Source organism: Gymnodraco acuticeps, unplaced genomic scaffold (genome assembly GCF_902827175.1).
Source record: "Gymnodraco acuticeps unplaced genomic scaffold, fGymAcu1.1, whole genome shotgun sequence".
Lineage (NCBI taxonomy): Eukaryota > Metazoa > Chordata > Actinopteri > Perciformes > Bathydraconidae > Gymnodraco > Gymnodraco acuticeps.
The window spans coordinates 3219616-3234770 of record NW_022990701.1 but is presented as its reverse complement, the minus strand read 5'-3'; the positions used below and the strand labels follow the sequence as shown (position 1 = coordinate 3234770).

Here is a 15155-nt window from a genome sequence, read left to right as displayed (position 1 = left end):
AGAAACACAGGGAGAATAATTACCATACATAGGCAAGGCTGCTTTTGTAAGCAATAATGCAGCGGAGATCAGTAAACAAGCTTCGCTATTAGGCCTGACATGACTGATTGGATTCTGCATAGAGTGCAATTAGCCCCACAGTGTATTAAACTATGTGAACACTCAGCATTGTATCTGTTGTTTTTCTTACTCGCTCTCTGTCCAGCTGGCGAGCGACTTTAAGCTCTCCTCTGACCGGATCGATGGTGAAGGGGCTGCCCTGGTTGCCGTCCACGATGAAGTAGCGCACGCGATTGAAAGAAGGTCCGTCGACATCTTCTGCCATCACCTTTAAATCAATCAAAAACAACATGACAATTCAACGTGTGAATGTTAGGTTAACATGTGTGTTACAGACTGTACAAAATAATGTCTCAACCAGCTTCATACTATCATCGATCGTTCTTGCATGGACACAAAATTATATCTTCCAGATTAAGAAGACATCTGGTTGATTGGTGGGAGGGTACACTTGTCATTGTGTCAGTGGTCTTTATCAGTCTTAAGTGGGTGGGAATCATCTGTGAAAAACCATGATCCTATATTTAATTCCACGAACCAATCAGGATTTAACAACATTTGACAGAACATATGATGACTGTGGGTGGATTTATTAAAAATCCACCCACATGGTTTCTAATAGGTTTTTTACTTATAATATATGTATAATTTTACAGAAATACATTTTAATTTCAAAATCTTACTTTTAAAGCACTATTTCACTGCATTACTAGTGGATCAACAGAAATTATAATTTGAGTAATTTTTTAAGCTAAATGCCAAAAATGTTCCTGTCCCAGTTTCTTCAATTACTCAGATTATCTGACAGCACATTGGGCTCTGGGAATCTGCACTTTTCTTCGTTATTTACAAAACAAATAATCTGTTTATCGAAAAATATAATCAGCTGAATAAAATTATGATGAGAAGATTCATATTAATTAGTTGCGGCCCGGCTATCACAACATCATACAGATGTTAACAACCTTTCCTTTCTCCTGTGCATCCTCCTCCAGAACAAACACAGTTAATCACACACAGTCTTAAAACCCACCAAGCGTCACATATTGAAAAGGGTCCCCGGGGAAATCAGCAGACAGGGAAGATTTACAAGTATGAGACAATAGCACGTATTAAAATCTCATTTTCAGATGTATCATTTATATTCAGGTACATTAGGCACACAGACAAATGGCCATAAGCAGGGGTCTTTTATTAAAGGAGGAGGAGGAGTGGTGGTGTGCTGCGGGGTTGGACAGAAATAGACGGAGAGAAAATTGAACATGCAAAAGGTGAAGACACTGCCTTATCTAGGACGGAGGCTTAATGAGTCAAATGCCTTTCAATTAAACAGTTTGAGCATGTGTGTCAGATAATGCACGAGAACAGGGGTGCAGTGAGCTTGAAGAGCAGTTACTAATTTAGCTGTGCCACCAGATGGTGATTTGCCACAGGTGCAGATGTGTGATAGTGTAAGCAGTGAGTAATGGGCAGAGAGGAGGAAGGCTGTGAGCGGGGTAAATGAACAAACTGACACATCTAGCTGGAGGAAAATTAAAAGAGACAGTGATGAAAAATGTCTTTCGCCCTGCATGCAGCGTTATAGTAATTATGGGATGCTGCTCCACAACAACCAACTATTGTATTTAAACATGTCCCTAAAGATGGGATGTTTATTCTCACCGCCATCACAGTCTTCCCCAGCTCGGCGTCCTCACTGACGACGGCGGTGTAGATCTCCTGGCTGAACACGGGTGTGTTGTCGTTGACATCGGTCAGGTTGATGTTCACAGTGGCCATGTCGCTGAGCGGCGGTGAGCCACCATCTGTAGCCTCTACGGTGATGTAGTATTCATGGGAGACCTCGTAGTCCAGCGGCTCGATCACAAAGACATCACCTGAGGACAAAGAGACGGTGGAAAGTCAGAGAGGATGTCCTGTCACAAGAATTTAAACGTCAATACTTAAATAAATAAAACATCTGTAAAACCAAAAAAGGAAATCAATTTGACGACAAACAATGAGCTTCTTGGTATTTTAGTAAGTGGCTTTCATTTGAAATTCAAAAGTCATGCATTGCTCAGCTGCTCTTAATGCATTACTGCTTGAAGCTAGAACACAGAAAGAATCCTTTGTTTCTTTTTTTTAAATTTAATATAAAATATAATTGGATTGGAGTTAATACTACTTTTTTTTTACACACCCGAGAGAGCTAAGAGCATAGTTAGATATCAGATTTCCACAGCATGATTATCACGGCCAAAATAAATCATGGCATTGAATCTTTAGAAAATTAGAATTAAAAAATAATAATTATAGTAATGCTATTAGGTCAATCCTTATTTAAATTAATTTAATTGTGTGTTCTGTCTCTTTTTTGTGAGAGAATTACACTCAAACTACTAGAAAGAGAGTCCATAAACAAAACTGTATATAATGGCATTATAAGGGACGACAAAAAGCAAGAACTGAAGGACAGAAATTATTCAAGAGGCCATGGAATATTTACCCGATATTAATAATTGTCTATGATTTCCATGATATCAATATTAAATCTCTCATTAAAACAGTCAATATCAGTAGAGGGCCACACCCAGAGAGCACAGTAAAAGCTGAGCTAAGAGATTATGGAAAAGAAAGCCATCTGTTTCCTGCTACCACATACCGGTGCGAGGGTCAACGCTGAACATGCCGTGCTCGTTTCCGCTGATGATGCCGTAAGAGATCTCTCCGTTAGCATCCGTGTCCCGGCTCGCTGCCTGCACTCTGAGCACCTGTGTGCCCACCGTCACGTCCTCAGACAGGGTAGCCATGTATTCACGGTGCTCAAAGACTGGCGGATTGTCGTTGATGTCCAGGACGGAGATCAGCACGTGGCACAGAGAGGACAGACGTGGGGAGCCCTGGTCACTGGCCCGGGCCTTCAGCTCGTATGTGGACTGCACCTCTCGGTCCAGAGGGCGCTCCAGGCTCATAACGCCGGTGTGCTCGTCAATTGAGAAGAATCCTTCAGCGGAATCGACCAATGAGTAGAGGATGTCGCTGTTAAGACCTGAGATAAAAAGGAGAATTAAGGTTTTTTTTTAGTGACTTTGACAATCCTCCCTGTCCCTGTTCTCTCATCTCAGCGATTATACTGCCGAGTAAAATGTTATCTTCACGGAAAAAGATGAATAGCCACATCAACAGAAATACTCCTTTAAGTACAGGGCGTAACAAGCATATTGATTCTTATATTGATGTATTGATTCTCGAATGATTAAAACTGTCTCCCTTTATTTTCATTCCGACACATCCATCTTTCACGAAGCCTCTGATAAACAGGAGCTGTAAACGTCTAATCCATACCATCCTCATAACTCATGTCCTCCCACTAGCAAGACGCTCCAAGCAACAAGACAGAGACGGATCACAATAATAATCATAATGCCTTTCTCCAGGTGGCCCCCATTTGGAATACGCTATTATATTCCCATTTATCAGGTAAGTGCCCCTGTCCTCTGTGGATCTCATTATCGTGTTGGAGACTACCACAAGAGCCCTGCTTATATGGTTTCCCATCACTTTTATCTGGTCTGATCACCCTTGGGACAACTACTTAATGGTGGTAAAGTAATTGTGCTGAATTTCAATTGGCTATGTCCCCTAATATGCTCACTATAATCTCAAGACTGGAATGTTTAATATGAAAGTAGAGTTGGGATGCTGAGTGGATGGATGGATAATGAATCAGCCCCTTCTTTGTCATACATGATAATAAACTTAATATCTTTGAGTTTGAGATACAGTAAGTGGTGAATAAAACAGGGATACACTTTTCATGGGCGTTCTAAAAGTTGAAAGAGAATGCTAAATGGTTCTCAGTTGCAGCCCTATTTTAAAGACAATGTCATGGTTATATAGCTAAAAGCAAACATGCTAGCTCTACACTGATCTTGCACTGACACAACTCCTTACTGCAGTAATGTGGGTAAGTAACAAACATATTCCAGCCAAATAGGCAGGTGGATTATTGAGACAGCAGCACACAGCAGCCAGTGCCAAGAATGTGTCCTTGCATAGATACCAGAGTCAAATATCGATGGAAGATAAAGCAAATATTTTCTCTTCGTAGGAGGGTTACATTAGGCTTCATATGTTGATGTTTACTGCTGAGAGTCGACTGAAGCCTGATTGAACTGGGTCAAAGCTACAATGTCTAATTCTTCTTGAATGCCTCACATGTTGCTTGGGACTCACCAGTTGTGCTAAAGAAATACTAGAAAGACAAATAAAAAGAACTCTGCTACACTCAGTGCAACTCTAAATAATTATTGCCCCTGGCTAAACTGCAGGAAGCACCTTATTTTCTCAGAGCCTCCTTCAAGTACCCTTATCCTAGATATTTGAAAATGTGAAGAAAATTCCATGCCAACAAAGTCTCGGGGGAGAACATTTCTTAATCCCGGTACTCTCCATTCACCATTTAAAGTTTCTCTCTAAGCAGACCCAATTCTATCATCTCGAGCTGTCAGTTCACCCAGGATAGGAAACAGAGGGCGTTGATTCTCTGACAGTGTACAGGTTAGAGTGGTTCCTGCTAAACTAAAGGTTTAATCTAGAAAGACAGGTCCAATGGTTTCCTGTTAAAGTCTCCAGGAGTTTAAATTACTGTTTGACTGCATGTTGAACTTCCCAGTCTTACCCACATGTGAGCTACTCAGCGGTTGGCAATGCTTGCAGAAAAGGTAAAGATGCCAGAGACAAATATATGTGACCCTGTGGCTTCGCACCATGCAAATGGAAAATTGCATCAGCCCTTTTGAGAATTCAGCTCGAAGAGAGAGGAATTTCATTAGAGTGTAATGGAGCTTTTAATTTGGGGGGTTGATCATTCATGAAATTCCACATTTGTTATCCCTCCCTCTTGCAATTTAGTGTAATGCAGTTGTATAAAGGGAAGATAATAACCAGTCTATTGTGAGTCAGCATTTAGCCAAGAGGAAAATTCACACTATGATACAGGAAACTTTTATAAGTGTAAATTGTTGAACCCTTTTTTTTTTGCCTAAGTAATGTCTTTGTGTGCATTTTGCAATTTCAACGTTAAGGTATTTGTGACAAGCAACAGCTCACAAAACTGTATCTAAAACATAGCTTTAATATTAAATGTTGTCCAGTCATGGACCTCCCGGTAAGTAAGCACAGTAAGCCTGTCAAATTTGGATTGTTTTACATGTTGAAACTACGTATACAGGGCGACAGTTAGTGATACTCAGCATTTAAAGACTTGAGGGGGTGGTCGATACATACATACATATTTTATGTAATTATTGGAACATTTAAAAATGGTAGTGTTATATCTGCCTGTTATCATTGTAAGCTGCATAAAGCTGTGTAAAAAAAAGAGAGCTTGAGAGGTGGATCAACAGAAAATGGGGGGGTTGTTCTTAGCTAACGTTGGTAGGAAATGTATTCCCATGCCTTGGTGTAAATTTCATTTGTTCTTGTGGTAATGGACTGATAGTTTCTCAAGTACAAAGTCATGTTTACACTGTGCAAGCAAATAAACTCACCAGTATCGATATCGTTTGCCAGCAGTTTTGCCACGAATGTGCCCGTCTCTGTGTTCTCGAAGACTGTGATGGTGTAGGTTTCAGATGAGAACTGAGGCGTGTTGTCGTTGACATCGTCCACAGTGATGTGGATGTCAGCCTCACAGTACCGCCCTCCTCCGTCCACCGCCCGCACTCTGAACCTGTGCTCGACCTGCTCCTCTCGATCGAGGGGCTGTAACGTCTTCAGCTCCCCTGAAGGTGAGACAGAACCATTTTGAGCAAAATACACAAACATGAAGACATACACTCTTTTGGGAGATCTCATTTTCCATTTAAAGAGTAATGAAAAGTCCTTTCATGTTACAAACAGTCATAAGATGAAGACAATGAAGATGAAATGGAGTTTATGTGTAGAAGACAAAACCATGTATACTCTTAAAGCACAATGGCCCCCTTGTATGCTGTCTACTAACCAAGTAAAACACATCCAAACAACTGATGGCTTTGAAAAGAGAGAAGAGGGGAATAAATAAGTAATTCAAGCCCGAGAAAATGGCAGAGAGAGTGGGGGGGGATGGAGGAAACCATCAGATTTGGCAGCTAAGAGCAGCTTGGAAGTATCCTGGGAGGCGAGGCAGCCAACATTACCACAACCTCTTTGGAAAACTCCAGAGCCTCTTGGCGGTTCTCATCTGCAATAATCCTACTTGTAAGAACTGAAGAAGAAAAGAAACATCCTCGCTCCATAACAGTAGCACTGCTGCTTGAAACTCAAATTTGAGCGTTGCCAAAAGACAGCTGGATGGTATTGTTGCCTTGGTGTCAGTCTCTTAGCATATCGAGGCTGCATTTTGCCGTTACTTAAGGATTCTACCCAGCAGCAGATGTGTTGTAATTAATGTGTTGTGTTTAAATGTGGCTTAGTTTGTGTTGTCCTCCCATGCTTTTAACTTGGCATTTCTTTTAAAAACAGGTTGGTGGTGATTAACTGGCAACGTTTTTATTTCTTTCTCCCGAGGTGCCAGATGGAGTCTCTGATTTAGCGGGTCTCCCAGAAGAATTGATTTGCAGGCAAGAAGTATAACAGTCATAAATTCAATTTAAGTGCTAGTGCCACTAAGGGTCTTTCAGCTACCTTGCAAGGAAATGTTCCTGGCTGATTTAAAAATAAATAAGTAAAACAACTGGGCACAAAGAAAACACACTTGCCTCCACTATAGCTAATAATGATTCACTAGATACACACACTTATTTCAGAGGGATCGCAATTCTCAAATCCTAAGACTGTAGAATATGAGACTGCTGTTGCGTAGTGCTGCCTTTTTGATTTTGTGGCTTGAAGCAGAGGGCCATGAGTGTTTTAATGAGAGACTTTAACAAGAGTGCCTCACATATTGCATCCTAATATTTCAAAACAACCTGCAACACAGCTGGAAAGCCTTCTAACTCAATGATTGTGGACAAAAAAGGCTTCAGAGAAAAAGGATGAATGTGATAATCCTGGAAAGAATACTATTTAAAAGTGATCTAAAAACATCACTAAATCAATACTCTTATTCATAAACATAAACATGTGCATCTATTCTTGTAAGCACACATACAGTATACACACCTGTATCAGAATCAATGTTAAACAATTCAGATCCAACTCCTTGCAGATCATAGGAGATTTGGGCGTTTGAGCGGATGTCAGCATCTGTAGCAGAGACCTGCAAGATGAGCCTGCCAGCAGGGGAGTCCTCTCTGACACTCTCACTGTATAGTGACTGAGGGATGGATAGAGAAATATAAGTGAGAACTAGGAAGACAAGGGCACATCAAACGCAAATAAATGCTGAATTTTAACAGTCCAGAAAACAGTGTAATTTACCTTTTCGCAAACAGGACTGTTGTCATTTGCATCCAGCACCTTGACCTCTACAACGGCTTTGGCGGTAAAGATGCCATCACTGGCAGTAATGTTGAGGAGATAATTGTCCTTCTCTTCACGGTCCAAGGACTTCCTGACAGAGACCTTCCATTCATTCTGGATGTGTTCGATAGCAAATTGGCCAAGTGGGTCCCCTCCTGTTTGGTGTTAAAAAGACATATACCACTTCAGAATCATCAACAACTCAGAGGCAGGAAAGCAGCCAGAGCCATTATATAGACACTAACAAAAGGCTCTGTCCTGAATTTACATTCCACAAAAAATCTATCAATTATTACGGGAATCATCTTTGGAGTATATCATTAAAACAGTAAATCCTTATTTCTAAATCAAATCTGTTTTATAAACAAGCAAACAAAGGAAACTGTACACAAACCAATGCCTCATTGTGATTCTTCTTGATATACCCAGACTTGGCATAGTTATTCACACTTGCTAATTAGCACCCGAGGAAGAATTTTTCCCCATTCGATTTCAAAGCATTATTTAGATAATTATACTTTTCTGTATTATGATGACCCTTAATATTTGCCTTGAGCTTCGGAAGATTAAATGATAAATCAGACTCCTAACAGATAATAGTACGGTGTAATGTTTCAAAGATGAGATATTATCATCATATTAAGAGGCATAAATGGATAATCCACCCTTAGCTCTGTTAATGAAAACTGTTACACAAAGTAGTAGGGAGTAAACTCTGGGCTTACAAAAAAGCACAACCTAATAAACTCTCACCTGTAATGAAGTAGTTGACTTGTTTATTGATGTCCTCAGAATCATCGTCTGTGGTGCTGAGGATGGCGATCACTCCACTGGGAGGAGGGTCATCTTCACTGACTGTTCCTTTGTAGATCTCTGCCGTGAAGCGTGGTGGGTTGTCATTCACATCAGCAACTGTAACCTCCACTTTGGTGCCATTAAAGTGTTGGACTTTGTCGCCTTGGTCTGTGGCTAGGACGGCAATTATGTATTTGTTCATCTTTTCACGGTCTAGCTCTTTTAAGGTGGTTACCCATCCAGTTTCACTATTTACAGCAAACAGCTCGGAGATCTCCTGCGAGTTCTGCTTTGAGTCCAGGCTGTAGACAACATGGCCGTTGGTTCCAGAGTCTTGGTCAGTGGCTTTGACTTGGATCACTTGAGCTCCACTTGGAAGATTTTCCACAATGACAGCCTCGTAAGGATATGCCTCAAAGACAGGTGTGTTGTCATTAAGGTCTTTCACCTGGATGTTAACATTTACAGACGACACAATCTCATAGTTCTCATGCTGGGTTTGGGAAAGCAAAGTGAGTTGGTACCATTTGGTGGTCTCATGGTCTAGGCTTTTCTGAAGCTTCAAAGCCCCACTGTCTCTGTCTACAACAAATACCTCATCTTCATTGCTCTCGGGAGTGTTACCCTTCACAAGGCTGTAAATGACTGGTTGCTTACTTTCTGCCTGAATAACATCAATCTCTGTACCGATGGGAAGGTCTTCGGCAATTGTGTATCGGTATTGTGCTTCCGCAAATTTAGGAATTTGTGTCTCTGGTGCTACAATCCTGATGTAAACCTGCACAACAGATTCTTTGGATGGATTTCCAGTATCCTTTGCCCTCACAAAGAATGCATAGAGCTCATTTTCAAGTCCAATGAGACTCTCTTTGGTTATGATGACTCCAGAAGTTGGGTGAATTTCAAAGTTCTCCTCAACGTTTTCAACATCTGCTTCAATTGAATACTCAACGTCAGCATTGCTTCCCTCATCCATGTCTGAAGCAGCAATTTTAACCACAGAAGTTCCCCTTGGGGCATCTGATGCAATAGTGGCTTTGTAGTCAGCTGCCCTGAATTGTGGTGCATTGTCATTGACGTCTGTGAGAATGACATTGACTACAGAAAAGCTCACTTTCCCACCCCCATCCTTAGCTGTGAGAGAAATAGGAATAACCTTTTCGATGGTATTCTCACGATCAAGGCTCTCAAGAGTGAAAATCTCTCCGTTTTCATTGATAGAGAACTTGTCTTTTGCAAAGTCATTGACAATCTGGTATGTTATTTGCCCATATATGCCTTCGTCGTCATCTGTTGCCTTTGCTTCTGCTACCAAGGTACCAATAGGTGAGTTTTCAACAAGCTCTACCAAATAGTCCAGCTGAGAGAAAGTTGGGTTGTGAAGGTTGGCTCCAGTAACTGTTACTATGACCAGGGCTGAGTTTCTGAATACACCGTCTGATACTGATACATTGAGGTTGTAATTAGGCTGCATATGTGGCCTACGGTGGTTGGAAATGAAAATGGCGCCGGTGTGTTTGTCGATGGAAAAGTTCTGATCATCATTTCCGGATAATATGGAGAACTCCAACTTATCTAAGTCGGAGCTATCAACATCCGATGCCTGGACTTGGGTGATAAAATGTCCACGTGGGGCCAATTCACTTATAGAAGTGTTATAAGTGTGCTGTGTAAATATTGGAGCATTGTCATTAAGGTCAGTAACATCTATTGTTACAATAACATCACCAGAAAGGGCTGGAACTCCGCCGTCCACAACGCGGACTTTCAACTTGTGCTGCTGGATCTCCTCATGATCGAGAACTTGAGCTGTAGAGATTATTCCTGTGTCACGGTCAATGATAAAGTAATCTGAACTCCTCCTCTTTTCTTCAACTAGTTGAAAGAATAGTTCTTGGTTACTTCCAGTATCATAATCTTTGGCATCAACTTGCAATATAGATGTTCCAATGACAGAGGCCTCTGAAATATTGGCATAGTAAGACTTCAACAGGAACACAGGGGCGTTGTCATTTACATCTTCCAGTATGATATCAACAAACACTTCAGAGTGTGCTCCAGTCAGAGAATCTGTAGCTCTAACATTTAACTTATAGGCGGGATGTGTTTCAAAGTCCAGTGGCTGAATCACATGAATTACACCTGTGTTGAAATCAATGGAGAACTGTTTGAAAGGATCCCCTTCAGAAATGGTGTACACAATACGAGGGCCTTCAGAATCATTGGCCTGTACGTGAAGCACAGGTGTGTGTAATTGAATGTTTTCAGGTATTTCAATACTGTAAAAAGGCTTCTCAAACACAGGCATTGCTTTGTTCACCACTGTTATTGGCACTTCTACTTCTGTTGAGAGTGGTACCTCTCCATTATCCTTTGCCATAACAACAACGACAAAGTCTGTGTCGAGCAAATCCTTCTCAAATTTCTTTTTTAGGGAGATTTCCCCAGATGGGGTAATTTGAAAGTGCTCTTGGTGTTCCTTCAGGTAATAATGGATAACTGCATTCGGGCCCATGTCTTTGTCTACTGCTGTGACTTGTCGGATGACCTGGCCTTCCTCTGCGTCCATCTGGACCAGGGCGTGATAGGGTCGGTTCACAAACATAGGTTTGTTGTCATTTAAATCTTCCACTGTCACAGTTACTAGAACGTGAGCCCCATCTTCAGATGTGTCCTCTTTGGTGACCTCAACAACTATTTCAAATGTGTCCTGTGCCTCGCGATCAAATGGAATCCCAGTGGTTGAGAGTACCCCAGATGTGCGGCTGATTTCAAATCTGCTGTCAGGGTTCAAAATCTTGTAAAACAAGGGCTCGTTCAACTGGTTCCCAACAACAGCGATGGCTGCTAGTGTTTTCTTCTGAGAAGAGTTTTCTTGGACGTAGGCTTTGAAGGACTCCCTTGTGAACTTCAGTTTACTCTCCTTGTTTTCCTTCACATTTATCTTAACTGTAGCAACAGCAGCAAATCTACCATCGGAAACCCTAACTTTTAATTCATATCTGCTCCTGAGTTGTGTCACATTCTGAATAGAAATGATGCCTGTGATTGGATCTATCTTAAATTTATCACCAATATTTCCCTCTGAGATGGAGAAAATAAGTTTAGAGTCTGAGTCTGTGGCGTTGACTTTAATGACTTCCACCCCTTTGTAGGTTGGCACTTTGACAGTTGTCTCGTACAGTTCTTGGCTAAAAACTGGTGGACAGTCATTTATATCAATTACTTCAATGGTTACGTTGGCTGCTGTCTCTGCAAACAGGCGTGGCATTCCGAGATCATGGACCTGGACTGTGAACTGGAAGACACTCCTCTGTTCATAATCCAAAGGTGTTGTGATTCGGACAGCTCCGGTGCTTGAGTCAATGGCAAAATAGTTATGTGCGAAAGGTTCGACAATTTGGTAGATGAGCATGGCATTCCGGTCGCAATCAGCATCAGAAGCCCTAATCACAAAAGGCGTGTTTTCATGAGTCAAGACAACACTGTTGATGGGGGCAGACTCGCTAATTAATCCTTTGAATTCCTTCTGGACAAAGATTGGAGCATTGTCATTTTCATCCTTGAGGTGAATCAGAAGAGTTGCGTTGCTGGAAAGTCCTGCCATGTTAGTACCCTGTATGATGAGCTTGTATTGGGAGGTGGTCTCATAATCTAAAGCTTTCTGAGTCACAATCACCCCTGAGTTAGGGTTTATATCAAATGCGTCGTTGATGTTGCCACCTTTTAGTTGATAGAAAACAGAGGACTGGCTGTCGGCTGTTACCAAGCTCACAAAACTTCCTGGATTGACTGATTCACTAACTTCTGCAGAGAACTCTTTTTCGGTGAATCTTGGGGCTGCATTATCAGAAACTGTTACTGCAATGTTAACAGTGGTGGTTGTTGACAGTGAAAGGTTTCCATTATCAGATGCCTTAACGGTGAGTTCAAACTGGTTATTGCTGTTACGATCAAGCTCTTTGGACACCTTGATTGTCCCAAGAACAGGGTCGATGGCAAATGAGTTTGCAACATTTCCTGTAAGAAAGAGACAACAAAAGGAGAATATATAAGATGATGCTGCACTTGAAGTAATTTTTCTTTGGGCCTGGCATTTAATGCAACACATATATGGTAAATGATTTGTGTTGTATCAAAAAGATTACGTTGATAAGTATCTGAAGTGTCAGAAATGCTAACGTTCTTTCCAAGCCAGTCATCCTAAGCCGTCAGTTTAACTCAAAACAAAGCAAGCTACAATTCTATTACATGAAGTCATCTAAGCTATGTCAAATTTGTGTATGTATTCATATAAAAAGCTATTTGCCACATGTTTCTTGTTCTCATACAACAGCGTATTGTAGGAGAAAAACATCGTGGGAAATTCAAAGGGGGGGGATCTACCAATCTCCAACGTATTTGGAGATCGTCCTGACAAAGGCTTCAATATTCTCCTACTCTTTGTAAAGTATTCCATTCATGATCAAGATCCAGTGGGCAGCAGGACTCAAGATGACTCATACATTTTTGATGAGCTGATTTTATTTGCATTCATTTACAATGAAAGCTTTCTGCTATGAGAAGAAAAACACTAGGGAAATTGTGGCTTAACCAAGTGGCAGAGCAACTTTGTGTGTATTCACCTGATTCAATGCTGTAAACAATCTCTGCGTTATAGCCCTTGTCTTTGTCAAGAGCCGTGACCTGGAGCACAGCCGAACCTACGGCTGCAGATTCAAACACACGGCCAGTGTAAGGTGTGCCTATAAACCAGGGTGCATTGTCATTGGTGTCATCCACATTGACAATAACACGCACAAGGTTCCTCTTTACTGGGATGTCCTGGTCTCGAACCTAAATACAAGACATTTAGAAAGGGATATAGAGTATATTAGGATGAGGGAGGAAGAAAAAAAAAAAAAAAAAGTGATGGAAAAGGATGCTAGAGCCCTCGAGGGATTCTTCAAAAGCACAATAATAAAAGAGCAAAACATTCATATTTTTTAAACAAGCATACAAATAAACAAGCTTATCTAGATTTCATGGATGTTTCTTTTTCAACAAAGCAAACAATTCAAACAACTCCATTAAACCATAAGTAGCAAAAATAATTAATAATTTAACAAGATATTTATAACTTCGTCAGAGGCTCATACCATGACGGTGAGAATGTGACGATGCATTGTCTCATGATCCAGCTCCTCAGTGGTGAAGAGGGTGCCCGTTCCTGGGTCTAGTCGGAACTTCCTCAGGCTGAAGGGGTCGGTGCTGCTCAGGAGTGTGAAGGTTAGCTTGTTCTTCTCGTCTCTGTCCACAGCGCTGATCTGCAGGACCTCAGTCCCGGCAGGTTTGTCTTCAGGGACATTCACCTCATACACCTTCTCAGAGAACTGTGGTCGGTGGTTGTTGGTGTCAATGACACGGATCAGCACCTATAGGAGACAAATACATGGTAGAGAATATAAATATAACATCTGACGCAGTTCGTTTTTAAATCATTTTAAATTGTGAAGCTATTATCCGCACAATTTCTAATTGTGTCTTTGAAGATGGAGTTTTTCAAAGAATAACTGGATCTTTGTATCAGTCAAAAGAACATTTTGTTTAGAATGTAGTTCTAAAGCACGGGCCCTCATCCTGGGTTAGGATGTTGTAAGGGTTAAGGTTACATTTGCAAAAACATAATTAACATACTCCAAAGATCTGATAATAACCAAAATACTAGTGTGAGTGTTAAATTACCGTGCTGGTTTTCACAGAATAAGGATTAACAAACAATAAATATTCAATAAACTCTAAATAGTCAGAAACAGGTTTCTGATTATCTGTATTGTATGTGTACACTACTCTATACCAACACACACATACACAATTCACAGATACTCCTTCTTCCCCTCCTTCAATTATACGCAGCGTTTCTGTATATACAGACCAGATCGATGATGACAAAAGCAATATTTTAACTGAATGGCCACTTGATGCTACCAACAGTGAAAACAAGAAATCAATGATGAAAACCCACAGTGCATCCTAATGAACTGTGAGCTACAGAGCAGGTTTTAAAGTGAGACTACTTCAGTGATAGCCCACAAAGCTATGACTGTAAACTGTTATACGGATAGGAGTCATAATATGTCTAAAAAGTAATATACATTTTAGGATTGTTTTGGTGTTACTGATTTGCAGATTTAATATTATGCTTATGTTTTTGCAACTGTTCGGATTGAAATTCATAAACAAATCTATACACATATTCTTCTTGCTTTGAACAGCAAAAGTGCACTGGCTGTGTTTTTTGCCCCACTGAAAACAAAGAATCTAACATCCCCAAACTGTAAAATTCCACTGGGAGCATGTTTTATCAACACCAGCCACTCGTCTACTGGACTTCCGACAGAGGATTATGGAGCGCTGCTGGAATGCCATCTCTGCTTCCCAGACCAGAGAGGGGCTTCTACCGTTGCCAAACATGGGGAACAAAGGGATCAGCCCAGATTAGACACCTGCATACCAAACACCAGGGGGTGATGTCCCGTAAGGAAAGCGGTGCTGGTGCAGGAACAGTGAAGAGGACTTTAGTCACAAAAGCTCTGACCAATTGTCAACTCACTAGCTGACCAGGATTTGTCAGATATGTGGTCAACACTGTTGTTTTCCGTCATAATACTGTTTGTTGATCGCTATGAGCCTATATCAGAGACAAATATAGACCCAACCTGACAGCACTGATAACATTTACAATCTGCTGTGTGCTGGGATGTTGGCAATGCTGCTGAAGCTCACAGATGTCATCTTGCAGGGGGAGCGCTGTGCTGCACGCTGTCTTTCGCTGCTGTGAACTGGCTGTTTTCCACGAGTCATGAGCAGCCCATGTCACACTGCTAATCAGG

At 41.1% G+C, this 15155-nt stretch overlaps 1 protein-coding gene across 9 annotated transcripts in view; it reads right to left on the bottom strand.

The window, feature by feature from the left end:
* Positions 1-15155, bottom strand: part of fat1a (FAT atypical cadherin 1a) — a 67976-nt gene that overhangs the window by 12711 nt on the left and 40110 nt on the right. For all 9 annotated transcript variants that reach the window (XR_004570514.1, XM_034231529.1, XM_034231530.1 and 6 more), the window contains 9 exons: positions 13422-13697; positions 12909-13119; positions 8242-12303; positions 7447-7643; positions 7189-7342; positions 5595-5828; positions 2705-3091; positions 1723-1937; positions 191-328 (listed from right to left, as the gene is read on the bottom strand). Coding sequence is in view for 8 of the 9 variants with exons in the window: in XM_034231529.1 (XP_034087420.1) it covers positions 191-328; positions 1723-1937; positions 2705-3091; positions 5595-5828; positions 7189-7342; positions 7447-7643; positions 8242-12303; positions 12909-13119; positions 13422-13697 (5874 nt within the window). In the remaining variant the exon portion in view is untranslated. The remainder of the gene's footprint in view (positions 1-190; positions 329-1722; positions 1938-2704; positions 3092-5594; positions 5829-7188; positions 7343-7446; positions 7644-8241; positions 12304-12908; positions 13120-13421; positions 13698-15155) is intronic.